General features: G+C 44.6%; 1 protein-coding gene across 2 annotated transcripts in view; it reads right to left on the bottom strand.

The window, feature by feature from the left end:
- QSER1 (glutamine and serine rich 1) overlaps positions 1-25,134 on the bottom strand; it is a 185,909-nt gene that overhangs the window by 104,090 nt on the left and 56,685 nt on the right. For both annotated transcript variants that reach the window (XM_075325598.1, XM_075325599.1), the window contains exon 2: positions 2,439-2,551. In XM_075325598.1, the coding sequence (XP_075181713.1) occupies positions 2,439-2,551 (113 nt within the window). The remainder of the gene's footprint in view (positions 1-2,438; positions 2,552-25,134) is intronic.

Raw genomic sequence — 25,134 nt, 5'->3', positions numbered from 1 at the left:
GGAAGGAGAAGGGTCCCTGCGTCTCCGTTTAGGAGGACGGGGTCCTAAAACATGCTCTGAGGGCTCTGCAGAGCTCGGAGCAACAGAGGCGGCCTGAGAAGGAGGCTGATTCATGGTCAGCAGTGTCCGGGACAGTTGTCCCATAGAGTCGGCAAAAGACTGGGAAATAGCTCTGGAAAAAGATGCTACCCAGGCCGGGGGATCAGTCACCGGGGCTGGAGCGGCCGGAGGAACCCCTGAGGAGGCTCCAGGCTGAGGGACCACCATGTTAGAGCAGGCATCACAATGTGGGTATGTGCTTGGCTCTGGCAGAATGAGCTTACAAGCAGTGCATATAGCGTACAGCTTTGCAGCCTTGCTCCTAGTGACAGACATGCTGCTGAGGTGGAGGCTCTGCAGCTAGAATACACTCCTGTAGAATGCCCTGAGAGTGTATAATAAAAAGCCCACAACCAGAGGTTGTGGCTTACCAGACCGCTCTCTGTGTGCCCTCCGGATTCCACAGCTCAGACCCCCAGTGAAGCGTCAGCCTTCCCCAAAAGCAGCAGCTGCAGCATCCAGCGCCGATCAGTGTAAGAACGCTGAGAAAATGGCGCTGGAAGGAGGAGGGGGGTGGGGAGAAGCCCAAGAGCGGGAAACCGGAGGGCCAAGGAGAGATACAGGGGAGGGAACATCTCCACAGAAAGGAGTGTCCTCCCCTCTGCTGGCCGGCCGGTGGGCGGCGCCACGCTATGCTTGTGCATGAATGACATGCAGGGAAGCCGAAACCGAAACTAGGCCCAAACTGAAGCCGGGGCCTAGATTTTTAACGTGCGGCCGACGAGCAGGCACCCCCGGCGCGGTTCTCCGGAAAAACACCGAGAACCGGCCGGAATTACAGTAAAAGACAAACAACATACTCTCCCCTCAATAAAAGTACCCGGGACCCCTGAAAAACGTCTCAATACTTAGCTTTTGAGACGCAGGGCCATGTCCCTGAGGGAAGGTGAAATGCTCCGTCCAGCAGGAACCTGACAGGGCTGCGGATGGAGACCGGTCTCCTGCACAGCAGAGAGGACCGTGATGGCTCCCACTTCAAACCAGAGCCTGAAAAGGATGTTGAAGGAGCGCGGCATGTGAAGGCTCCAGCCTTGCAAGGTCAACCTTAACAGCACCGCCGACACAGTGGGGTGTGAAGGGACATGCCGGGAGTCCAGATTGGACCAGCTTTTCTTCCATATCTTTAAAAATAAAATCTTAAAAATGAAAAATCAGAGAATGCATGTGTGTGTGTGACCTCCTGAAACACAAAGCATTGAACTGGTTAGATTGTCATCCAGGGGGTGTATATAGCCCGGAGGGAGGAGCTACACGTTTTGAGTGTAGTACTTTGTGTGTCCTCCGGAGGCAGTAGCTATACACCCATGGTCTGGGTCTCCCATGGAAGGAACGATGAAGAAATACATTTTCCAGTGCGCACAGGGCCTTAAAGGGGATTTCCGACAAGTGTATACACGGTATAAGATGCGAGTGCTCATCAGTTGAGGTTAAACACTAATGAAAGTGGCACAAACCTGCAGTACTAATAGAGGGCACATTCAAGACAATTTATACATACAAGACTTATTAGAAAATGATAACATCCTTTAAGAAGGCAGACTCACTAAAAACAGTAATTCCTGGTATCACCTTAACACAGATGGGAAAAAAAAACAATAAAAAGGAAAATGAGATGTTGTAAGGCACCTAGTGACCATATCATCAGTGCCACTCAGCTCCTAATGTGGCTAGGAGGTGCTGGAAACCCCATTATATCTGACGGCCTATCCTTAGCACAGAGCACCAGTAGTAAAGAACCAGAACCTTTCATAGCAGCTGTAACATGTATTCTATGCTACAATAACAGAGGTCAGCACAGGGGAGAAGCAGACACCGTGTGAGATATACAGATTTCTACAATTTGGTAAATTACTACTAAGGCTGCTTTCACACATCCGGTTTGAGCCGTGCGGCTCAATCCGGCTGTGAAACCTATGCAACGGATGCGGTGAAAACACTGCATCCTTTGCATAAGTTTTTCACATGCAGCCCGTCCGGTTTTTGCCGCTTGCGGCATGCTACTGAGCACGCGCAGTGGCAAAAACCGCGTGCAGCATCTATAGGGATGCATTGGGAAAAGCGCCGCATCGGCTAGATGCGGCACGATGCGGATTTTTTTGCCGCACGAAAAAACGTGCCAGGCAACGTTCCATCCGGCTGCCGCATCGGCTAAATCTGCCGCATGCGGCAAAAACCGGACAGAACGCAAGGCCATGCGGCACTAATTAAAGTCTATGCAGGAAAAACGCAAGCGGCATAAAAAAAAAAAAACGGTTGCGTTTTTCCTGCAAAGTGCCAGATTGTGCCGCATAGCAAAAACCGGAGGTGTAAAAGCAGCCTAAGCTGTGCACATTTCCTACCTGTAGGATGGTGTGTGGTGGCATATCCAGGGAGCTGATGAGTGGCTGCATAGGTCTGTCGGTGTAGGAGCTCTGTGTCTGAATGAGAAGGATGCCCAGCTCCATAGCTCAGACTGTGGAAAGAAAGATTATAGAAATTAGGTTCTGGAATGGGGACGGTTCAAAGCTTTGTACAAATTCAAGAAAAAAAACAAAAAACATAATAATGATATTACTTTACTGTTGCATGTAGCTTTGCAATTTAAAGGAAGTTTGTAACTTTAGTTTTTGTAGTTAAAATATTCCACCATTTGGCTTATGATCCACGTTGTAATACACTACAGTTAAGATTATTCAATCATCCTGACTCCAGTAGAGTGGCTGCAGGGAGTGAGATCAGGAAATCAAGAGAGCTTGTCTGAAGAAATATGGACAGAACGAGATCACGCAGCCTGCAATGTAGTGCATTACATGCAAGCTCTATAAACCAAATGGTAGATCATTTCTATCAACCGGTTCTCAACCGCCAACTGTCTTGTTAGCACTCAGTGTGGGATCTCAGTCAAAAGGTAGCCAGGGATCCTGAGGGAAAGACCGAAGCAGGCAGCCAGGGATCCTGAGGGAAAGACCGAAGCAGGCAGCCAGGGATCCTGAGGGAAAGACCGAAGCAGGCAGCCAGGGATCCTGAGGGAAAGACCGAAGCAGGCAGCCAGGGATCCTGAGGGAAAGACCGAAGCAGGCAGCCAGGGATCCTGAGGGAAAGACCGAAGCAGGCAGCCAGGGATCCTGAGGGAAAGACCGAAGCAGGCAGCCAGGGATCCTGAGGGAAAGACCGAAGCAGACAGCCAGGGATCCTGAGGGAAAGACCGAAGCAGACAGCCAGGGATCCTGAGGGAAAGACCGAAGCAGACAGCCAGGGATCCTGAGGGAAAGACCGAAGCAGACAGCCAGGGATCCTGAGGGAAAGACCGAAGCAGACAGCCAGGGATCCTGAGGGAAAGACCGAAGCAGACAGCCAGGGATCCTAAGGGAAAGACCGAAGCACACAGCCAGGAATCCTGAGGGAAAGACCAAAGTAGCTCATCACCACTTCAGTCTCCTCTTCTGCAAGAAGTGTTATGCATTTAAATGCATTTCAATGGGTGGCATAGCCATAGACACGGAAGACTGTGTCATAGTTCAGATGCTGAATTAAGATAGTTGAAATCAACAAGCTTTCAGCATGGGGAGAATGCTAGACGCTGTTGGGAACAAAATACCGGTACATAAAAAAAGAAAGGAGAAAAAAAAAAAATGAAGCGGCGGTCCCCCTTTTCTTTGATATCTGGCCAAAGTACAGCAGACAGCCGACGACTGCAACCCACAGCTGTCTGCTTTACCTGCACTGGTTATCAAAAATAGGGGGAACCCACATCTTTCATTTATTCCCTATCCACATTTGTTTGCAGGACAATTGTCCTGCTCTTACCCCCATTTTGCTGCACCCTAGTCCGTACTCCGACCATTTTACAGCCCTAATATTCAAGTCTCCATAGTCTTCCATGTAGTTTGGGGACTGGGATCAAGTCTGGGTACCAAAAGAAACTTTTAACTAAAGTCTGGCTGAACCCGAAAATCTACAGGTCCACTCATCCCTAGTCTGTGACTGCGAATCCTGACAATGTGCGATGAACACATTGTCCTAATTCCCCAGTATACTGCTACGGGTGAGCTTTCATTTGACCACGTGTAATAAGATCTACAGACTAGTATCATCTGCCTTCTCAGTATAAAAAAAAAAAAAAAAGAAGAAGAAGAGAGAGAAGGTGACTAGTTGGCACAAGACAGTACAGCCAAATCTGCATAGTAATGTTTAGGGTTGGGGTTTTTCTTAAACCCCATTCACTTGAATTGTTGTGAATCTTATTGTACCAGCACAGATCCACCTATGAATAGTAGAGCCAGCGTGGCTCCAGAGTGATGCCAACACAGTGCAGGTACCTTTTATATGCTCTGCATAGAGCCAAAACTTATTTTATGGCAAAATGCTGATATCCTGCAGCTTACACAGGGGAAAGCTTACTGAACACAATGCACATACTGTACATGTGAAAGTATCCCCATTTATACAGTTACTTCTTGGTCTATACTTAAGAGTGCACTCGATTTTCATCACTGACATCCATCTATCCGTCCATGCTGCCTGCAGTCCACTACTTTGAGAACCTCATCAAAAACATTATATTTCTCAGTGTAAAATAGGTATATTAGCACCTCCTGCACCAGGGCCCCTCTAGCAATGTCAGCACCAGGTGTCCCATGATGCAGTTATGCCACGTGAGCGCTGCAGCCAATCAGTGGTTACTAATGGGCTAAAGTTCTTACATCTCCGAGTTATGTCCGAGGGAATAGTGAGTGAAAGTGCCTATTAGCCTCTGCCAATTATGTTGTGTGAGCGCTGCAGCCCATCTGACGCAAGCTCCAGCACTGACATCGCTGTAACAACCCTGCTATATGTTTGGAAGGATCTGTTATTTTTATTTTATACTGTGGAATAAGACATTTAAAGAAGGGGTTGTCAGACTAGTGAAAAAGCCCTTTAAGTCTCTGCTAATAAAATTCAAAAAACATCACAAGACAAACTGTATGGTTTTCTGTCCCACACAAGAATAAGGAATGGTAGTGATAGCGTGACTAGCTTTGCTTAGTGTACCACACTAAAGACATCCAACCTAGTGGCTGCGTAAAAGGTACAGACAATACTTTATGAAACAATTCTGAATTGCTGAGTGGTAGCATAGCTGTTTTCTGAAGTCCTCCATCTGGAAAAGATGAGGCATAAACACTGAATATAGCACCAGCGCACAATTCTGGCTGGGCTTGAAATGCACAGCACAATAAAACTGTAAAGTATAGCTCATTATAGTCAATAAAAAAATCCCTGCCTGCTTATGACAGTCCGTGTGGATGCTCATGAGCTCATACTGTGTGGCAGACTTCCAAGGCTTATAAAACAGACAGACATTCTTGCAGGAAGCCTTCAAAATCCAGGGCTTTTCAATGATTCATAAAGGCCCATGGATATGGGGAATACACCGTTTAATTTGTCTTCACAGACTTAGGGGTGCTTCACACATAGCGAGCTCACTGCCGAGATCGCTGCTGAGTCACGCTTTTTGTGACGCAGCAGTGACCTCATTAGCGATCTCGCTGTGTGTGACACTGAGCAGCGATCTGGCCCCTGCTGCGAGATCGCTGCTCGTTACACACAGCCCTGGTTCGTTTTCTTCAAAGCTGCTCTCCTGCTGTGACACACAGATCGCTGTGTGTGACAGCAAGAGAGCGACAAATGAAGCGAGCAGGGAGCAGGAGCTGGCGTCTGACAGCTGAGGTAAGCTGTATCCAAGATAAACATCGGGTAACCAAGGTGGTTACCCGATATTTACCTTAGTTACCAGCCTCTGCAGCTCTCACGCTGCCTGTGCTGCCGGCTCCGGCTCTCTGCACATGTAGCTGCTGTACACATCGGGTTAATTAACCCGATGTGTACAGCAGCTAGGAGAGCAAGGAGCCAGCGCTAAGCAGTGTGCGCGGCTCCCTGCTCTCTGCACATGTAGCTGCATTACACATCGGGTTAATTAACCCGATGTGTACTGTAGCTAGGAGAGCAAGGAGCCAACGCTCAGTGTGCGCGGCTCCCTGCTCCCTGCTCACACTGGTAACTAATGTAAACATCGGGTAACCATACCCGATGTTTACCTTAGTTACCAGTCTCCGCAGCTTCCAGACGGCGGCTCCGTGCAAGCGCAGCGTCGCTTGCACGTCGCTGCTGGCTGGGGGCTGTTCACTGGTCGCTGGTGAGATCTGCCTGTTTGACAGCTCACCAGCGACCATGTAGCGATGCAGCAGCGATCCTGACCAGGTCAGATCGCTGGTCGGATCGCTGCTGCATCGCTAAGTGTGAAGGTACCCTTAACCTGTGCTATTAGTTTGTTATAGTGATTGCTTTCATGCGAACATGGAGAATAGGACCTTGAAAAATGTTTCAGATTGCAGACAGATTAAAGTGCTACCTTGGTAATAATGGAAGACAAAGCAAAGATATGCAAGTGTGATCTCATGTATTCTGCTAAAAGGTCATCAACAATGGCTCAAATATTAGCACTACCAAATGCTCTCGTCTCAAGGCTCTATTGACACAGAGCCCGACGGTATGTTCCTAGAGGCTTTTTGGCTCTTCGCAACAAAAATTTTAAAAAGTCTACAGAAATGTTATCATCAAAACCAGACTCATTAACACCAAGGTAATAGGATGGTCCACAGTCCATGAAGAGCCTACAGCCACCAGCCAGTGGAATAGACCTGTCCTGGCCAAGACAATGTCAGCACACTAACATTTTGGGGCTATTAACGTGGCAGGGTTATTTTGCTGACCGATGGGCAGGTCTCTTTTATTGGCCCATCTGCGCTCAATCGTGCCCATTCAAATGAATAGATCAGAAAAAACAAAGTGACAGCAGCAGACTGATGACATCCTCGCTGTACCCCAGTACTGTCCAATTCTCAAAAACTGCTAAGAAAAGCCTGAGAAACCTCCATAAGTGATCTGCATACCAGAAACACTGATGGTAAAAACTGACTACACTGATGAAAATCTGATCCAAACATATCACAAAATATTTTTTTTTTTATTAAAAACTGTCTAAATGTTAGTCTGATTTATTCCTTCCTACCCATCACACGTGGACTTCTCAATAAGAAAATTAAGCCACCATCCGAAGTGTGGCAGTACATTATCGGCCTTAAGAACAAGTAACAGGGCATGCTAAAATCCAACATGTCCAATCCATCTTTCCCCTGACCTCTAAACAAGGAACAATCGGGTCATCCTCTGCACACATCAGATGGTGCCTAATCCTGACAAAGTCAACAAGTTTGGTGGAAATGTATCTAATATATAATGTCCACTTAATATCGCTGCTAGATACAATATAGAAGTTAAATAAATTATAAACGTAACCTTAGAAGAAAAAAAATAATCTGAAGTCATTTGAGAAACATAGCAATTACATGGTCACAAGCAGTTGAGCACAGTTTTTAGACAGTCAGATCCCACTTCTAGGATTGAATGTACAACTACTTGAAACCAGATGTTTACATACACTATCTAAAAAAAGACACATGTGCATGTTTATCTCACTATCTGACATGAAATCAAAATAAAAAACTTTCCCGTTCTAGGTCAATTCGAATTACCAAAATTATTTATTTGCCAAATTCCAGAATGATGAGAGAATATTTTAAGGCATTTCTATAACTTTTTGCAAAGTCTAACGTTTACATACACTAAGAGTATTATGCCTTTAAACAATATGGGACAGCCCATATGACGATATCATGTCTTTTGAAGCTTCTGATAGGTTTATTGGCAACATCTGAGTTAGAGACACACCTGTGGATGTATTCTAATGCACACCTGAAACACGCTGCTTCTTTGTGTAGCATCATGGGAAAGTCAAAACAAATCAGCCAAGATCTCAGGAAGAAAATTGTGGACTTGCACAAGCCTGGTTCATTCTTGGGTGCAATTTCCAGATACTTGAAGGTGCCTCGTTCATCTGTACAAACAATTATACGCAAGTACAAACAAGATGAGGATATCCAGCCATCATACCACTAAGGAAGGAGACGTGTTCTGTGTACCAGAGATGAACATGTGTTTGTTTGTCAGACATGTGCATATCAACCCAAGAACAAAAGTAAGAGACCTTGTGAAGCTGCTGGTAAGATTTTTTCAGTATTCAAAGTGAAACGATTGCTGTATCAACATGGGCTGGACGGCCACTCTGCCAGGAAGAAGCTATTTTTCCAAAGGAAACATAAAAAAGCCAGATTAATGTTTGCAAATGCACAAAGGAACAAAGACTTTATTTTTTGGAGACATGTCCTGTGGTCTGATGAAACTAAAATTTAACTGTTTGGTCATAATGACCATAGTTACGTTTGAAGGAAAAAAGAAGAAGCTCTCAGGCTGTGCGCGCACGTGTGCGCTCTGCACCGCACACAAAAGGCCAGCTTCAGAGCGTAGCTGAAAAGCCCCGTTCTGAAGCGCCTGGTGCCTGCAGAATTCGTGCGCTCTGCATGCTGCCTCTCCCTATAGACAGCAAGCAAAGCACACGAAAGAAGTGACATGTCACTTCTTAGAAGGCATGCTTCAGGCAGCAGCCGAATCGCTGCATTCTAATATGCCACGTGCGCACGTCTCATGCACAATCTTCATAGATTGTGCAGGGGACGCAGGACGCATGCAGTTATGCTGCAGTGCAATACGAAGCGTAACTGCATGCAAATACGCAACGTGCGCACATAGCCTAAAGCTTAAAGGGAACCTGTCAGCAGAAATTTCCCCTAAAACCTAACAGATTCCCCCTCTGCAGCTCCTGGGCTGCATTCTAGAAAGGTCCCTGTTATTATTGTGCCCCCTTTCTGACCAAAAAAAAGAGTTTATAAAGAGGTACCTTTTTGGCTTCGGATTCTATAAATGTGACACGGGGGCGGGCTGCCTGATGGCCGTTATTCTGCCCCCTGGTCCTGTATGCCGCCCCCATCGCTGATTTCCATGCTTTTGGACGCCGCCCACTGCTCCAGCCATCCCCGAGCATGCCCAGTGCCAGTCTCACGGGACTGAGCAGTGTGACCGCTGGTGACGTGTGCGCAGGCAAGTGATTATGGGCGGGACTGTGACTGTTATCAGCAAGTACCCGCCCATAATCTCGTGAGCGCGCAAACCTCTCCAGCGGTCACACTGTGCTCAGTGTAGATGCTAGACTGTATGGGCTGCTTCCAGGGATGACGTCCCTTTGTCACGTGATAGTATTTTGAACACGCCCCTATCACGTGACAAAGGGACGTCATCCCTGGAAGCAGCCCATACAGTCTAGCATCTACACTGAGCACAGTGTGACCGCTGGAGAGGTTTGCGCGCTCACGAGATTATGGGCGGGTACTTGCTGATAACAGTCACAGTCCCGCCCATAATCACTTGTCTGCGCACACGTCACCAGCGGTCACACTGCTCAGTCCCGTGAGACTGGCACTGGGCATGCGCGGGGATGGCTGGAGCAGTGGGCGGCGTCCAAAAGCATGGAAATCAGCGATGGGGGCGGCATACAGGACCAGGGGGCAGAATAACGGCCATCAGGCTGCCCGCCCCCGTGTCACATTTATAGAATCCGAAGCCAAAAAGGTACCTCTTTATAAACTCTTTTTTTTGGTCAGAAAGGGGGCACAAGAATAACAGGGACCTTTCTAGAATGCAGCCAAGGAGCTGCAGAGGGGGAATCTGTTAGGTTTTAGGGGAAATTTCTGCTGACAGGTTCCCTTTAAGAACTCCATCCCAACTGTGAAACACAGAGGTGGCAGCATCATGATGTGGGGTTGTTTTGCTGCAGGAGGGACTGGTCATCATGAGGAAAGAATGTGGCAATACTGAAGTATCTTCTGAAGATATCAGCCAGGAACTTAAAGTTTGGGCGAAAATGGATCTGCCAAATGGACAATGACCTGAAGCATACCGCCAAACTGGTTACAAAGTGGCTTAAGCATAAGGATAACAAAGTCAATGTTTTGGAGTGGCCATCACAAAGCCCTGATCTAAATCCTATTGAATATTTATGGGTAAAAGCTAAAAAGGCAGGTGCGAGCAAGGCGACCTACAAACATGGCTCAGTTACACCAGTTCTGTCAGGAGGAATGGGCCCCAATTCCTACCAATTAATGTGAGAAGCTTATGGAAGGATATCCAAAACGTTTGACCCAAGTCATACAGTTTAAGGGCAATGGTACCAGATACTAATGAAATGGATGGAAACTTTTCACTTTGCAGAAAGTAATAAAAATGCCTTAAAATATTTTCTCTCATTCTGGCATTTGTCAAATATAAATAACTAGTTGTAGTACCCGGTGTTGCCCGGGATAGTAACTGTCTCTCATTCTCCGTGTGTGTGTGTGTGTGTGTGTGTGTGTGTCTACCAATATCATATTACCTCACACATATTAATGACCTGTTGTTCCCAGCTCCATTGACTTTAATGTAAGCAGGTTTTTTTGGTGAACAACTGAAGCACGGGGTTAAATTTTCCCCCTAAAACAGTGACATTCCGAGTCAAATGAGGAATCCGTGCAAAATTTTGTGATTGTAAATGCGACTGTGTGGATTCCTTTACCGGACATACATACATATCACACACACACATATATATACATACACTAAGATTTATATATTAGATTTTTGTAATTCTAATTGACAAAACGGGAAAGGTTTTTTGTGATGTTATGTCAAATTGTGAGGAAAACATGCATGTGTGTCTTTTTGGATAGTGTATGTTTCAACTGTAGGTAATCTGTAGTTAGCGTAAAGATCTGAAAATTCTTACAAAAGTAACGGTACAATATTTGGGGGTCTGTACAATGCTGTAAGATAATCATTGGCTCAGTGTGAGGTTTGTGAATCCCTACAGAGTAAAAAGTGATCCGGCTGTATGAACAGAATATGGCTAATTTTACTGTTGTACCGTTAATAACAAATGTAGAGCATTGCAAGAAAATGACTAGGTCTATAGAGGAGGAGTATTACAGTAAGTGGAGCAGACTGGTTTTAAGTGAATCCATAAAGGGACTGGAAAGGGAAGCAGCGGAAAACTAAACTAATACTGTATCTACATGTTGATTTAAATATCTGTCAAAATAACAGTAGTTTTCCAAAGAAAACCAAAATGACCCGATTTCCCTAGAACATAATAGGTATTTCTGGGTCTCTATTATGACCATAGTCCCAGCCAGACTGGAGAGCCAATAGTGAAAACGTCCCGCATCACAGGGATTTAGAAGATTTTTGGAACTTAAATAAAATACTTTATTTCTAAAGATCTCTCATCTGTATAGATTCAACACTCCCTGACATGGCAGCTCTTCTTCTGGCCCTATGCTCCTTCTTCTGTTTCTGAAGGAAAGAACGCATGATGGGCCTTTGATCTGCTGCAGCTACAGTTAAGGACTGCCTTCTGGGTAAAGAAGGATGATTATAAGGCCAGGGCCACAACGGGCACTAGTGCGATGCTCGCATGACAATCAGCTCACGCTGGCAGCACAGCAGAGCCGAGTGTCAGGCTAGTATTCCTGCAACTGACGTCTAACTGTGCTAGCGGACCTCAGCTGCGAGGGGGGGGGGGGGATGGGGAAACGGCGCTTCAGAGGGGAGGACCGGCACTGAGGAGGGGAGGGATTTATCTCCCTCTCTCCTCCGTAGCCGGCTATTGCCATTCTCGCCCTGCACGCGCGGTACACCGGTGTACCGCGAGTGACGTGCAATTTTTCTCTCGCCCCATACACTTGAATGGGTGCGAGAGAAAAAGAGTCTCGCATTACAGTCGCAGCATGCTGCGATTGTTTTCTCGGTCCGATTAGGGCTGAGAAAATAATAGCTCATGTGCGCTGACACAGGCTAAAATTGGTCCGAGTGGAATGCGATGTTTTTTCGCACTCCACTCGCACCCATTTTCTCGCCGTGTGGCTTAGGCCTTACTGGAAGTGATGATATGCCCCCCACGAGTCCTAATCAGCATCATACAGTCGATCTGGGATCACATGAAGACAGAAGGATTGACACAAGTATTCACAGAAGATCTGTGGTTAGTTCTCCAATATGTCTGGAACATCCTACCTGCCGAATTCTTTAAAAAAATGTGTGCAATTGTACCTAGAAGAATTGATGGTGCCTTGAAGGTAAAGAGCGGTCACACCACGATTTCTCTTTTGTTCCTTCACTTTGTATTTAGTAATACATTGAGTCTGCCATCTGCCCAGCACAGTGGAAACCGGAATTGAACCGTGAAGAGAACACCTCTCCAACATGCCAGACGCCATCGAATGTGAGCATTTTGCCCACTGAAGTCGGTTACGACAATGACCTGCAGTCAGGAGGAGACCCAGATGAGGACGACGAGCAGCAGACGAGCTTCTCAGAGATGGTTTCTGACAGTCTGTGCAGAAATTCTTTGGTTATGCAAAGCGATTGTTGCAGCAGCTGCCGAGCTGCCAAATTATCTGAAACGCCTTTGAAATAGCTTAGAGTAGAGAAATAAACATTCAATTCACGGGCAAGATCTGGGAGACATTCGTGCAGTCAGCATGCCAACTGCACGCTCCCTCAAAACTTGCAACATCTGTGACATTGTGCTGTGTGATAAAAATGCACATTTTAGAGTGGCCTTTTATAGTGGCCAGCCAAAGGCACACCTGTGCAATAATCATGCTGTCTGGTGCATGGATTATCTCGGTATAGAAGAAGAGCTCACTAACAGATTTAGACACATTTGTGAACAATATTTAAGAGAAGAAAAAAAAAGCCTTGTCTACATAGAGTGCAGCTCATGAAAAATGGGAGCAAAAACAAAAGTATTGTGTTTATATTTTTGTTCAGTGTATATCAGATACTGCATATCTAATCCTGTCTTGTGTGATACAATCCACTGAGCTCCATCGTGTGATGTATTACATCCAATTCCAGCATGTTACTCTAAATGTATCTAACGCAGTTTTATGATGCAGCGGGCAGCGACAACTAACAGAATTGGTGCTGCCTGCCGTATTTGGTGACAATGCCTAGTTGTATCACTTTGCAGACACCAACAAAATGACTTCCCACTGTGATCCTAAACTTCATCATCTTATCCTTTTTCAAACACCCTGAAGGGGACGGGAGGAGACACCACACTCGTGAGCAGACCCACCTACTTTTACTTCATTTATAAAGTGAGCTATAAGTACACTAAGTTTTAAAATTATTTTTCATATTTTAATAAAGTGATTTTTTAAATTAAAAGATTCAAATTTCACACTTTTTCAATTGGCAATTTTTTTATGGCACCTCTTTAAATGGGTACCTGTATATTAGGAGGCTATGAGATGGCCCACACTGTACACAGGATTGTGTGGGCTCACTGTACATAGTGGGGTTGTAGGTGATCTCAGTGTATATGGGGAGCTCATACTGTATATGGGGAACGCCGACTTTATATGGGGACACTTATGGCTGATTCTGTATACAAGGGACTGAGGGCTCACACAGTATATGAGGAGACAGCATGGCATATCATAATGTATATGGAGGTTTGGGTACTGTGTGGAGGCTCATACAGTGTATATAGGGGGGTGTCAGCATACTTAATTCTGCTTAAAATTAAGTGACAATATAAATCTGAAATAATGTTAGTATTGAGTAGCATTAATTTCAGCCTATTGATTCAGACTCTATAATAGTCTCTCACGTGGCCCCTTTGGAAAATTAATTGCTCACCCCTGCGATGGAGCATTGTTCTGCAAAAAAAAAGTCATTGATTTCTTGAACAATGCAGACTTTCCTGTACCACAGCTTGAAGAAAGTCTTCTACAAACTGGGCACTCCAGTTTGGTTGCAGGGCTGGAATATGGCAGCACTAGAGGATAATGGGTTGATGGTTACTTCACGTTTGATTCTTCTTAAATCTTTGGCAGTTAATGTGCATCTTTTATTCTCAACATGTTTTTTGCAATTCTATTGACTATTTGCACAATTATTGATGGTTCTATGATCTCGCCCCAATATCTTAGCAATATGAAGAATGCTGCATCCCTATGTAGGACTTGTAAACATTTTTGAATTTTCCGAATCAGTTAAATCATCTTTTGTGGCTCATTTTGCCTGAGGAAAACAAGCTGCCTAATAATTTTGCACACCTTAATAAAAGGGTGTTTGTATGCGGTCATAAACCATACATCTGATTACACACTTGTGGATACTCTTGCTTTGTTCAAAACCAAATCTGTAGCACAGTTGTTGCTAGCTGCACCCAAGCAGAAGGCTGTGCAGAACATTAGAAAGTCATGCATTTATGGTAGAAAAGCTGCTTAATCTATATTTCCGACTTGATTACTGAGGCGATGCCAATGCGGAGTTGCTAATCCTGGCTTCACCTGCTTTCAGTCCATCTATGCTGCCTACAATAGATGTATAAAGTCCCAGTGGTAAAAATGTGGGAAATGGCTCAGCTGGACAGAATTAGCATTTTCCATGAGGAACATCTGGAGTGCAGGGCGAGATCACATTGGCACATTCTGCTACAGACTTCATGGATTCAATGTTGTAAATTCTGAAGTCTTCATTAGAGAAAAGACATCGATTCATAGGAGAAAATTTACATACATCACGGCTTCCGTTGGCTTCTCACAGGTAATGCAAGTGAATGGCTTGTAATACTATAGTGATATGCTCTACAAGATGTCAAAATCCATAGTAATGTTTCTTATTCTCGCGGATTCCCCATGGAAAAGCATTAAATCAGTGTCACTATAATGAGACGTGGATCCAGTGGCGTCACTATAATGAGACGTGGATCCAGTGGCCAATCCACTGCAGTAGTACTAGTCAGTTTCATCTTTTGATTTCTGCTCTGAAGTTTAACATGCAACTTACGTGTGATATTTATACAATTTCCAGGCCTCATAGTAAAGGGATAGGTTGGCCAGGACACAATGGGTATGGGGCCAGAAGGATCATAGACACAGGACGTACATCCAGTGATAAAATATCTAGAGTATTTATAATACAGCGCCATGAATACACACAGGGGAATGGGTGGGCACTATTATATTACCGCTCCGGAGAGAGGCTTTTACATTCTTTGTAAAACTTGTGAATTGTCACAAGGCAAAACTTGTACAAAAGGAAACCCAAGTGTGTGAGGTCAGCCTTGGCGACATGATAAATGCTGGGTTCCCAGGAAGCCAGCGGAGCTGCTGCAAACCCCAATCTGCATTATCCTATAGAATACAGCCCACAAGGACAGGGCCCGCTCCCCTCTGTACCAGTCTGTCATTGATAGCTTCGTTGCTGAAATTTGTATTTGGGATGTAATCCCTTCCCATGGAATCATTGGTGCTCCAAAAAGAAATAAAGGTGATTTATAAGAGAAAAGAAAAAAAAAATAGGCAATCTGCAAACTTTCTAATATTGTGTTTTAAATACCTCAGCATTTTGAAGATCTCTGCTTTCAGTCAGTAAAAGGTAAAATGCTTACAAAAGTACAGAGGAGAACTGCATGTCAGGTGGGGTGATTCTGTTTGAAAAAAATACCTTTTACTGAGGCTATTAACTGGGAATTGGAAAACTATGCCAACTTACGGCAAAACTGCATACTGGTGCTGCATGTGGACATGTTGGTGCCAATCTACAAGCGTGCCCTTTTTTTCTTTAGTATTTCCTCTAGCTCAAGAAGCAAATACTTGAAGAAATGATATAAAGAATATGTTAACGTGAAACAGTCAGATGCAATATGCACCTAGATCCACGAGCAGTTTTAGATGCATATTGCTAATCCCTACCTAACTGTCCCAGTATCTAGTAAGGTACATAAAGAGAGCTTCAGAAAAAGTATTTCTAAAGATCTTTTATCATATGCTAATGAGAGGAGGGACTAGTCCCAAGGGCGTTAGTTCCTGAGCTCACTCACGGAAGTACGGTGACTTTGGATCCATGCACACTGACCCTAAACCCGGCATCTAAGGCGGTGCAACGGACACAGGTATGTGCATCACTAACCATGATGACGCTGGGCAATGGGCATTGAATAGCATGTTGGCACACTCCTGTTTGTGTGCTGCCATGCTAAGAGGGCAGAATGAGCGCAGGAACTAATGCCCTTGCGCCTAGTCCCTGCACTCATTAGCATATGATAAAAGCCTTTTAGAAATATACAGCTAGTATATGCAGGGAAGGTTAGGCAGGGATTAGCAATATGCACCTAGAACTGCTCATGGTTCTGCCGGCATATTGCACCTGACAGGTTCCCTTTAAGTGCATTGTGATCACATCCATTTTCAGTCGACCGACAGCTGATGGGCAGAGCTTAGCTAAAAGAGCATTGCTTATCATTCCTTCCAACAAGGAGCAGTGGGGAAGAGCAAGGTGCCTTCCAAGGAGAAAGAAGAGAACCGGAAAATTATTCATCCGAGACTCAAGAGAATTCTATACACAGTATGTAGCAGGTTTGTTTGTTTTTTTATTCTGTTTTGTTGAAAAGACAAAATAAAAAATAATTGTAATTTTACATTTATGTATTTGTGTCCTGCATGTCAGCTTCCTATACTTGAGATTGTGTCTTAAAAGGAGGGGTATATTGCAGTTATCTGTATTCACATCCTTGAGGGGTCCAAGCCTTTAAAGGGTCTCTCCAGCGCCTCTCACGCCGGCATCAGGAGGCGACATGCTGAAGATGCTACATCTACAGGTGGCCGTGACGTCTGATGCATGATGGGCTTGTATCGTGCATCTCCCATATTAATTTGATTAGGAAGTGTACATGATACCAGCTGACAAAGATTTCCTTTAAAGTAAATAAGACAATTAATAGGAAACCAACTTGATTTTCCCTCCAAACAGCGACCAACCTGCTATCAGGATGATATTGCATTTTATAATGAGGATTTTCAATCTTCTAGCACAGGTGTGGGCAATAAATTCTCCTGAGGGGCCACAGATGACCGTGACTGGTGTCAAGGGCCAAAAAAAAAAATAAATAGGCTGAAATAAAGTCTGGTCAATATCATCATATTAAATTATTTTGTTATTAACCCCTTAAGGACGGAGCCAGTTTTGTCCTTAATGCCCAGGCCATTTTTTGCAATTCTGACCAGTGTCACTTTATGAGGCTATAACTCTGGAACGCTTCAACGGATCCCGGTGATTCTGACATTGTTTTTTCGTGACATATTGTACTTCATGATAGTTATAAATTTAGAATAATATTTTTTGCTTTTATTTGTGAAAAAAATCGGAAATTTGATGAAAATTTTGCAATTTTTAAACTTTTAATTTTTATGCCCTTAACCCAGAGAGTTATGTCACACAAAACAGTTAATAAATAACATTTCCACATGTCTACTTTACATTAGCGCAATTTCTGAAACAAAATGTTTTGGGGTTAGGAAGTTAGAAGGGGTCAAAGTTCATCTGCAATTTCCCATTTTTTCAACAAAATTCACAAAACCATTTTGTTAGGGACCACATCACATTTGAAGTGACTTTGAGAGGCCTAAGTGACAGAAAATACCTAAAAGTGACACCATTCTCAAAACAGCACCCCTCAAAGTACTCAAAACCACATCCAAGAAGTTTATTAACCCTTCAGGTGCTTCACAGGAACTAAAGCAAAGTGGAATGAAAAAAAGCAAAAAATAAAATTTTACCTAAAATGTTGCTCTACCCCAAATTTATTCACTTTTAGAAGAAATAACACAACAAAATGAACCCCAAAACTTGTTACCCACTTTCTTATGAACGCACCAACACCCCACATGTGGTCAGAAACCTTTGTTTGGACAAATGGGAGGGCTCGGAACAGAAGGAGCAATATTTGAATTTTGGAAAGCAAAATTTGGCTGAAATAGATTGCGGACACCATGTTGCATTTACAGATCCCCTAAGGTACCTAAACAGAAGAAACCCCTCACAAGTGACGCCATTTTGGAAAGTGGACCCCTCAAGGCTTCTATCTAGGGGTATAGTGAGCATTTTGGATCCACAGGTACTTCACAGATTTTGATAACGTTACATTGTCACATTGAAAATTTTCATTTTTTTCTCAAAAATGTTGCTTTAGCATCAATTTTTTCACTTTTTCAAGAGGTAATTCCAAAAATTTCACCCCAATGTTTGTTACCCACTTTTTTATGAGCGCGGTGGTACCTCACTTGTGGTCTGAAACCTTTGTTTGGACAAATGGGAGGGCTTGGAACGGAAGGAGCAATATTTGAATTTTGGAAAGGAACTTTGGCTGAAAAAGATTGCGGGCGCCATGTCACATTTGGAGGACCCCTAAGGTATGTAAACAGCAAAAAACCACCCACAAGTGACCCCATATTGGAAACTAGGCCCCTCAAGGAATTTATCTAGATGTTTGGTGAGTACCCTGAACCTCCAGGTGCTTTACAGAAGTTTATAATGTTGAGCCATGAAAATAAAAAAATAAAATTTTACCACAAAATTGTTACTTCAACCAGGTAGTTTTTTTTTCACAAGGGTAACAGGAAAAAAATCACCATGAAATTTATTGCGCAATTTCTCCTGAGTTTGGTGATATCTTGTACGTGGTGGAAATCAACTGTTTGGGCACACTGCAGGGCTCGGAAGGGAAGGAGTGCAACTTGACTGCAAAATTGGCTGGAATCAATAGCGGACGCCATGTTGCATTAGGAGAGCCCCTGAGGTGCCTAAGCAGTGGAGGTCCCCCACAAGTGACCCCATTCTGGAAAATAGACCCCACAAGGAATTTATCTAGATGTTTGGCGAGTACCCTAAACCCCCAGGTGCTTCACAAAAGTTTATAATGTTGAGCTGTGAAAATAAAAAAAATATATTTTTACCACAAAATTGTTACTTCAACCAGATAGCTTTTTTTTTAACAAGAGTACACGGAAAACTATCAGCATAAAATTTATTGTGCAATTTCTCCTGAGTATGTTGATACCTTATGTGTGGTGGAAATCAACTGTTTGGGTGCACAGCAGGGCTCGGAAGGGAAAAAGTGCCATTTGACTGAACAATTGGCTGGAATAATTAGCGGACGCTATGTCACATTTGGAAAGCCCCTAAGGTGCCTAAACAGTGGAGGTCCCCCACAAGTGACCCCATTCTGGAAACAAGACACCTCAAGGCTTTTATCGAGGTGTATATTGAGCATTTTGAATCCACGAATACTTCACAGAATTTGATAAGCTTAGGTTGCCATATTGAAATTTTCATTTTTTTCACAAAAATGTTGATTTAGCGACACATTTCTCACTTTTTCAAGAGGCAACAACAAAACGTGTACTCCACAGGTTGTTATCTAATTTCTTGTGAGCGCAGGGATACCCCACATGTGGCCAAAAACCTTTGTTTGGATAAATGGGAGGGCTTGGAATGGAAGGAGCACCATTTGAATTTTGGAAAAGTTGAAGTAAATTGCGCGCACCATGTCACATTAGCAGGGCCCCTTGGGTACCTATACATCAGAAACCCCCCACAAGTGACCTCATTTTGGAAACTAGACCCCTCAAGGATTTTATTCAGGAGTATAGTAAGCATTTTGAATCCACAGGTACTTCACAAAAATGTTGCTAGTACACAGTGTCAGCCTTCCTGCAGAGATGTGAGTGTTGTCCACGGGAGAACGCAGCTGCCCATGCCCACGATTTGGGTTCAGGCTGCTGTGGACTTTGGCTCTATTCTACCTGCAGAAAACACTCATCTCCGCAGCATAAATTGACATGCTGAGGCTCGGGAAGCTGCGCCACAGGTCGGTTTATGCTGCAGAGAAAAGAAACACAGTGGGCATGGGATTTCTAAAAATCCTTCCACTGTGCTTCTACTGCACAACGCAGCGTTATGGACGCAGGGAAAACACTCTGCGCCCAAAACGCTGCAAACCCCGATTGTGGGCACAGCGTAAAATGCTACAATGGATGAATGGATAGATGTCAAACATATATATAATGTCCACCCCCCTCTGCAGATTCTAAGCTGGCGCCCTTTAGTGCCTTTCATGTGACACTAAAGGGTGCCTAGCCTTGAATTTAGCCCAAAAGAAAAAAAAAAAATAATTAAAATAAATGACGTGGGGTCCCCCCTATTTTTGATAGCCAGCTAGGGTAAAGCAGACAGCTGTAGCCTGCAAACCACAGCTGACAGCTTCATCTTGTCTGGTGATCAATTTGGAGGGCTCCCCAAGCTGTTTTTTTTTTTTTTAATTATTTATAAATAAATAATGAAAAAAAACAAAACAAACGTGGGGTCCCCCCAAATTAGATCACCAGCCAAGGTGAAGCTGACAGCTGGGGTCTGGTATTCTCAGGATGGGAAGAGCCATGGTTATTGGACTCTTCCCAGCCTAAAAATGGCAGGCCGCAGCCGCCCCAGAAATGGCGCATCCATTAGATGCGCCAATTCTGGCGCTTCGCCCCAGCTCATCCCGCGCCCTGGTGCGTTGGCAAACGGGGTAATAAATGGGGTTGATACCAGATGTGTAATGGCACCTGGCATCAAGCCCAGCAATTAGTTATGTCACGGCATCTATCAGATACCCGACATAACTAATTGACAGTAATAAAAAAAAATTGACAACAAAAAAAATTTATTTGAAAAAACACTCCCCAAAACATTCCCTGATTAGCCAATTTATTGAAAAGAAAAAAAAAAATCCGCTGTAATCCATCTGGACGTCCCACGTCGACTCTGGACCTTCTAGAATATGGGGGACACGTTCAGGGAACGTATCCCCCATTTTCTAGGTGTGAGGACCCTCCATTTGAGGAGAGTGGGTGCAATGAATCTAAACCCACCCTCCCTGGGTCACAGCTGCAGTGTGCCGAGCAGCAGCAGCAGCCAGCGTCCTGAACACAGGAAGCTGTCAGCTGCTCGGCACATGTGACCGGCGTCTGCTGTGAAGGAGCCGGAGGAGGGGGCCGCGGGGGATCAGCGCTCCGACAGGTATGTAGGACACCGGGTAACACCGGGGTGGGGATAGGGGGTGACTTGGCAGGGCCTGGGGATCAGGTTTCTGTCGTATGTGTTATGGCACATACGACAGAAACCATAGGAACAGTGTGAATGTGACCGGCGCGCTGCTGTGCTCGGCGGTGCGCGCGGCCATCTTGGATTTTCGGGAGGGGGCACTTTGGGGACAACGGGGGACCGAAGGGAACCGAGAAAGAGATTTATCTCCCATCTGACATGTTTGATCATGCCAGATGGGAGATAAATCATTTTTTACCGGCGCGGTCATTTACTATAACTTGATGATCGGTATACGGTGTATACCGGTCATCACGTGACTGGGGACCGGAAAAACCGGCCCGAATCATGATCTCCAGGGTCTCAGCTACCCCCGGCAGCTGAGACCCCGGAGATTTTCTGACGCTGGGGGGTGCTATACACTTTTTTCTGCCCGCCGTTTTAAAACGGCAGAAAGGAATAAGTACCCTTTTTTGGTGCCGTTTTAAAACGTAACGCGGTCGTAATGGGGTTAATATTAATTTTAGCACTTAACATTGAGAAGTATGCTATCCCACAAGAAACCGCATGAGCCCCCCACATAGCCTCTCTACATACAGAATTAGCCCCACACACAGCCTCTCTATATACAGCATGAACCCCGCCACACAGCCGCCTATATACAGAATGATCCCCTCAAAGCCTCCTATATACAGAATGGGCCCCCCACACAGCCTCTCTATATACAGGATGATCCCCCACAAAGCCTCCTATACACAGAATAACCCCCCCCCCCCCCACATACTCATTTTGTTCCTGCTACCTCGGCACTCTGATCTGGCCTCCGATGCATTAACGCTTCGCACAGCACATGCGATGATGTGACATCATGTCTGCTCTGTGTCACGCCGATTGGTGGAAGACTGAGCGAGCGACTGTTGCGGTCCATGGGCTGGACTGGAACAGTCAGATGTGGCCCACGGGCTGCACTTTGCCCAGCCCTGGTCTAGCAGATTAAGCATAAACGAAGAAAAAGCTTGTAATACAGTATTCAATCTAGAATAGAAAGCAACAAGAGTGGTCTGCTCTTTCAAATAATGCCTAAAAAGGCTGGGTAAGTCAATCATACATGCTGAATCTGTAGACTGATTTTGAACCTGTTACTGTCCAGGACAGCAGGTTGGTGGCAGTTTGTGGGCCTAAATCTCACAGCTAGGTTTTCGTTACCAATATACAGATGTTTAAAGGGTACCTGTCACCAGTTTTTTGCCCCCTAACTGGAGAGCAGCATAACATAGGGGCAGAGATTCTGATTCCATGTGTCACTTACTGGGCTGCTTAGCGTAGTTTTGATAAAATCACTGTTTAATCAGCAGTAGATCATCATTAGATGACTACTTGGTGTGCTGCAGGTGGTCCAGCATATTCATGAGGTCTGTATAACTGCTAGATCTGCAGCAGAGAAAACAGTGATTTTATCAAAATGACAGCAAACAGCTCAGTAAGTGACATCACTGGAATCAGGGTCTCCATCTACATTATGCTGCTCTCAGATGGGGGGGGGGAACAAAAACCTGATAAATTCCCTATAGGCCTTGTGTGCACTAGAAAATGGAATTTTCTTAAGAAAATTCCGCAGGCTCTGAAAGATTTCCTCACCCGCGGAAAAAAAAAACAAAAAACGCACCGAAATCCGCATACGTTTTGTTGCGCTTTTTCCGCAGGTTGGTACATGTGTTTTAATGCATTCAATGCAATAAAGCACATTGAAAAAGAAAAGAAAAAAAAAAAGGTAATTTCCTTCTGATATAGATAGAGGGATGGATAGATAGAAAGATAGATAGATAGATAGATAATCAATAGATAGAGGACAGATCAATCAAAAGATAGAGTCCCTGTGAGGACACACTGCAGTTCTCACAAGTGGTAATGTGTTCACATTACCGACCGTGAGAAATGACCTGTAGTTAACTCTGCAGTCTCGTTACGAGGCTGCATTAAGTAATGTGTGTCAGACGCGGCTGCAGCAGTCTGCAAGCGTCATGGGACCTGTGTGGATTACGCTGGAGCTGTGTGTTGGGAGGGGTTAATGAAGTAGTCAAAGAGGGGCTTTTTGCTATTTTATTTAAAATAAAGGATTTTTTCGATGTGTGCGTTTATTCACTTTACTTACGGGTTAATTATGAAAGCTGTCTCATAGACGCTGCCATGATTAAGCCAGGACTTAGTGGCGGCGATGCGCTGCCATTAACTCGTTATTACCTTGATTGCCACCGCATCACGGCAATCTGGAAGAGCCGGGGACATTCCGGGACTGTCTCATAATGGATTCGACAGTCCCGGGGCAGCTGCGGGCTGATATTCTCAGCTGCTGGAGGGGCGGGGGGCATTAACCCTGGCCCTCGCACTCCCTAGCCTGAGAATACCGGACTGCCGCTGTGCGTTTACCTCGACGGCGGAGGCCGCGTTTGTTTATTTGTAATATGTACGTTTGATTTCTAGGTGTATTATATATGTTTGTGTGTGAGTGTGATCTGTGTGTGTTTACTCTCTGCTCCGCTTCCTCTTCCTGTCATAATGACATCACTTCCTTGCAAACCCCAGGCAGTGATGAACATTATGTCCCAAAAAACGCGAAATATCGCAGGGAATAACGCAGGAAAACGCAATAAACCGCACAGAATTTGCTACCTTCGTTATTCCCTGCGGGATTTCACAATTACATTACAGTCAATGGAGTGAAATGCCACAGCTATCTGCAGGAAAGAAGTGACGTGACATGCAATTCTTTTTGCTGCGGAAATCCCGCAGCAAAACCTGTAGCTGCCAAAATCTGCCTAGTGCGCACAGCATTTTTTTTTTCCCCATAGGTTTTGGTGGTGAATCACTGCAGAAAGGTTATGAACATTTTCTGCAGCGAAACATGCAGCAAATCTGCGGGATATTTGCGGTAAAATCCACCTAGTGCGCACAGAGCCTAAATGTGATTATCAATGGCACTCAGAAAAGTGAAACGTTTGAGCACATATAAAGGACAGCGTGAGAAAATGCTTAAGTCATGCCAGTAACACTAAGGATTGGTGTGAACTATTGCATATAATCCAAGGACCAAATGACAGCCACAGACTGTTTCCTTCTATGCAGATCAGCTGGCACTCAGACTCTATACAATTTGGAGAACAGACTGCAATTATGACCAGTGCCACATTCAGTGACGTGTATGTGAGAAATGGCACACGGTTTTAGTGGCTTGGAGGTTTACTTTTCTAACATAATGGTGTCAAAACATGTGCATAGCATTAGAATTGCATTCATCTTCCCGATTGTGTTGTAGATCTGTCATTACTACCAGAATGGAGACAAGATTTTTTTTTTTTCTTTAAAATCATAAGTGAGTGGCTGAAGTCTGCGGATTAATACAGTCTGCGGATTAATACGCTCTGCGGCTAATATCTGTTTTATGCCTTGATCACCCAACACAGTACTGTGGCATAAGATATTCTGCAGTCTGGAGGTGAAAGAGTGCTATGCAGATGCTCAGTTTTGAACAACCATGGATGAACGGAGCAGTGGATTTAATTAAAGGGGAACTACACTATACAGTAACGTTTCCAAATAAGCTATGGAATAAGGAGTGAAACGATTTCTGGCTTTTCCATAACCATTTGTATTCTGTATTTTTTTTTACCAATTGCCCTCTGCAGGCTCTTTAATTTGCAATTAACTCTGCTAGTGAATGTTGACTAGTTCTGGTATCTCCCAGATGACTAAACACACAGAACAAGAGAGGCCGGCTTTTTCCCTTTGGTAGCTCACAGGAAGAAACATGGAGGAAATTATACCATAGTACTGAACTGTGCAGCTGTGAATCCAGCACTGAAAGAGCTTGTTCCAATCAGCACATTCTGTTCCTATGCATCATCCAATCCTCCCAACAGTAGACTTGAACATACTGTCTAAGGCCTCCGACACACTCACGTGAAAATCACGCACGTGCCGAGAGACACGAATTTCCCCTGCGTGTTGCGTGCAGGTAAGTATGTGTCTCTGGTACGTGCGGGCTACGTGTGTTCTACGTGTGCTATCTGCGATAGCACACGTAGAACCGGTAATTTGCATACTCACGTGGTCCTTCCTGCTGTCCGTGGTGCTGATCTTCGGCTCCAGCCCTCC

Source organism: Anomaloglossus baeobatrachus, chromosome 10, assembly GCF_048569485.1.
Source record: "Anomaloglossus baeobatrachus isolate aAnoBae1 chromosome 10, aAnoBae1.hap1, whole genome shotgun sequence".
NCBI classification, from domain to species: domain Eukaryota; kingdom Metazoa; phylum Chordata; class Amphibia; order Anura; family Aromobatidae; genus Anomaloglossus; species Anomaloglossus baeobatrachus.
This window is presented reverse-complemented; position numbering and strand designations above follow the sequence as displayed.